Source organism: Camellia sinensis, chromosome 2 (genome assembly GCF_055761805.1).
Source record: "Camellia sinensis isolate YWXY chromosome 2, ASM5576180v1, whole genome shotgun sequence".
Taxonomy (NCBI): domain Eukaryota; kingdom Viridiplantae; phylum Streptophyta; class Magnoliopsida; order Ericales; family Theaceae; genus Camellia; species Camellia sinensis.
Window position 1 is genome coordinate 150,110,654 of NC_138962.1, and position 2,437 is coordinate 150,113,090.

At 31.3% G+C, this 2,437-nt stretch overlaps 1 protein-coding gene across 1 annotated transcript; it reads right to left on the reverse strand.

Annotated features, from left to right (window-relative positions):
* Window positions 1–407: 407 nt before the first annotated feature.
* On the reverse strand, window positions 408–1,496 carry LOC145819145 (uncharacterized). The gene is made up of 2 exons (XM_082913104.1): window positions 1,368–1,496; window positions 408–812 (listed from the first exon to the last, which is right to left on the reverse strand). Exons 1-2 carry the CDS (start codon window positions 1,494–1,496, stop codon window positions 408–410), a joined length of 534 nt encoding a protein of 177 aa, XP_082769230.1.
* Window positions 1,497–2,437: the final 941 nt, after the last annotated feature.

The following is a 2,437-nucleotide window of genomic DNA, read 5'->3' on the forward strand; positions in this document are numbered from 1 at the left end:
AAATTTTTTTTCTCATGTATGTCTGCACAACTCTATGGACTATGTATGTTTTATATATTTACTTCTGCAACCCCTTATTATGTGATAATCTGTTTAGAGGCCTTTGGTAATCCTAAGATTACTAGCCGGTTACGATGCTAAACCTATAGGGGCAGGTTTGGGTCGTGACACCCCCCTCTCATACTGGAGATATGCAAAACCTATAGAAAAAATCTTTTCAGTGGATGTTACTCATATAATCTCTAAAAGTAGCAAACGATATTGATTGGTCTTATATGTACAATTCATTAGTAATACACATGGGCATGCACGTAGCAAATCCAAACTAACTAGATGTACGAAGAACAAATCAGTAACAGTCTCACTATCTTCACAGTTCCTATGCCACTCTATGTATTTGTTCACCGCTAACTGACCCAATAATAGTTGCATTTTAAATCTCCTAGCCTTCTCAAAACTTTATGTTGTTGACGTGTGTTGTAGATTGTTTTCATTGTGGAAACATTTTCACTATGACGTTGTTTAAGTGTAACTAATATCTCACTTGGTTGTACCATACTCTTCAACATATCAACCAACAAAGAAGTTTCCTCTTGTAATAACCTCTCAGTATAAGGATGACCTTCAAGACAAACCACAGCTAGATGATTATGCACACCACCTATCACGGTCAATGTCCAATCATCGTAAGTAAGCTTGAACTTTTTTTCCTTAGGTCTAGTGTTTTTCCGAATGTCCTTATAACATCCACTCCTCTCACAAGCAAGAGTTAGTCTTGGTTTCTTAGGATGAGTACCACCCGCATTTGATTTCTTCACAACGATAACAAAACCATTTCTTCTCCCAACAGCACGTGCCCACCGAATTAAGTCATCTCAAGACTTGAATATCTAAAATTGTAAAAACAAAGTACTGATTTTGATACCAATATATACATAAAGAAATAAATTAATGCACATTAACAACATATATGTGAAAAAAAATGCATATATAGTTTTAAATACGTTCATATATTACCTCATGAGTCATAAATTCATTATTATAATCTATTATGAAGCCAACTTTGCTTCTTCTATTTGACTTGTCATCATCATGAAATAAATAGCAATACAAATTAAATTTCAAAATGTGATCAGTAAAACAGGTCTGAACAAAATTCATATGTTTGGAACTAAAGTGTCGAACTTATGATTAATGTTCAATTTTCTGTTTCTGAACAAATAATAAATGTTCAGTTACTTGTTCTAAAACAAATAAACAATATTCGAGCCTGTGTTCCCAAATTTCGATCATATGTTCGGGAGTTTAGTCCCGAAAAAATGACAAACAATTTTTATTATTTTTGTCATTTTTTTCAAGAAACTTACTCTTACAAGGCCAATCTCCTCTGAGCTAAAAACACCATCAAAGCTATAAACCTCCTTTGAACTTTTATTGTTGTACTCCTCTTCTCTCATGGAGTTGTGGTTGTCGGAAAAACTTCCACTCATTGTCATTGTTGAAAAAGTGTAGGTAATCAAATGATTGCCACTGTTATCGCCGAAATATTGCCGCCAAAGGATTTTCAAGATTTTGAGGGTGGGTAAGTTTTAAAGATGAGATTTGGGAAGATGGATGGGTGGTGATGGAGGTGGGTGCTCTCATAAATCCTATTCATCATGTAGTGGGTGCGTGGGCTTAATTGTGAGATAGGGTGTCCCAAAATTAATGTTGTCATTTTTAGTAATTTTATTTGAGATTATTATTGTAATAAAAACAAGCTAAAAAATGAGGGGTCTAAAATAATTGATAGTGTACTAATAGCAACACTCTGAAAAATAACATAATCATTCATTTATTCATTGCACAACATCATTCTTACAAAATAGCCTAATCCAATAATTAAAATTAACTATCATTATTCATTCTAAGCAAATATTTTCATATTATACACAATAACCTATCGACTGTAAGAAAATATTAGATAAGTCTTCATTCATAATTATACACCTAATTAGATAGAAATTATATGAGTGTATAGTTGTTTTATTTTTGCTAGACTGGGTTACTTAAAAAAAATGGTAAAAAATGTGTTTTGTAAAAATGTTTTAGAAAACATGTTCACAAACTTGCTTTACGTATACAAAATGTTTTTACTAAAAAATAAAAATATTTAAGTTGAAAAAATATTTTTTTTTGGGTGTAAAATGTATTTTCAAAAGTTGATTTTGATTAGTTAAGTTTTAAATATAGCTTAATCAAAAACGTATTTTCAAAACACGTTTTGATGTTATATTTTTATTATATTTTAATCAACCATAAAATCTAAAAAATGTGTTTAGAAAAGGCGTTTTCTATGTCTTTTGAAAAATCAGTTTACCTTATAATGTGAATAAAGTACAAATCCACAATAAGAGCATCTCCAACGGTGAGCTGAAAAGGCTGCCAAAGCCAAAAT

Bases quoted from the DNA above. Each gene is read 5' to 3' on its own strand.
- LOC145819145 (XM_082913104.1), bottom strand. From the start codon at position 1,496: ATGACAATGAGTGGAAGTTTTTCCGACAACCACAACTCCATGAGAGAA. The intron at 813-1,367 runs GTAAGTTTCTTG...ATCGTTGTGAAG, and splicing joins AGGAGATTGGCCTTGTAAGA to AAATCAAATGCGGGTGGTAC.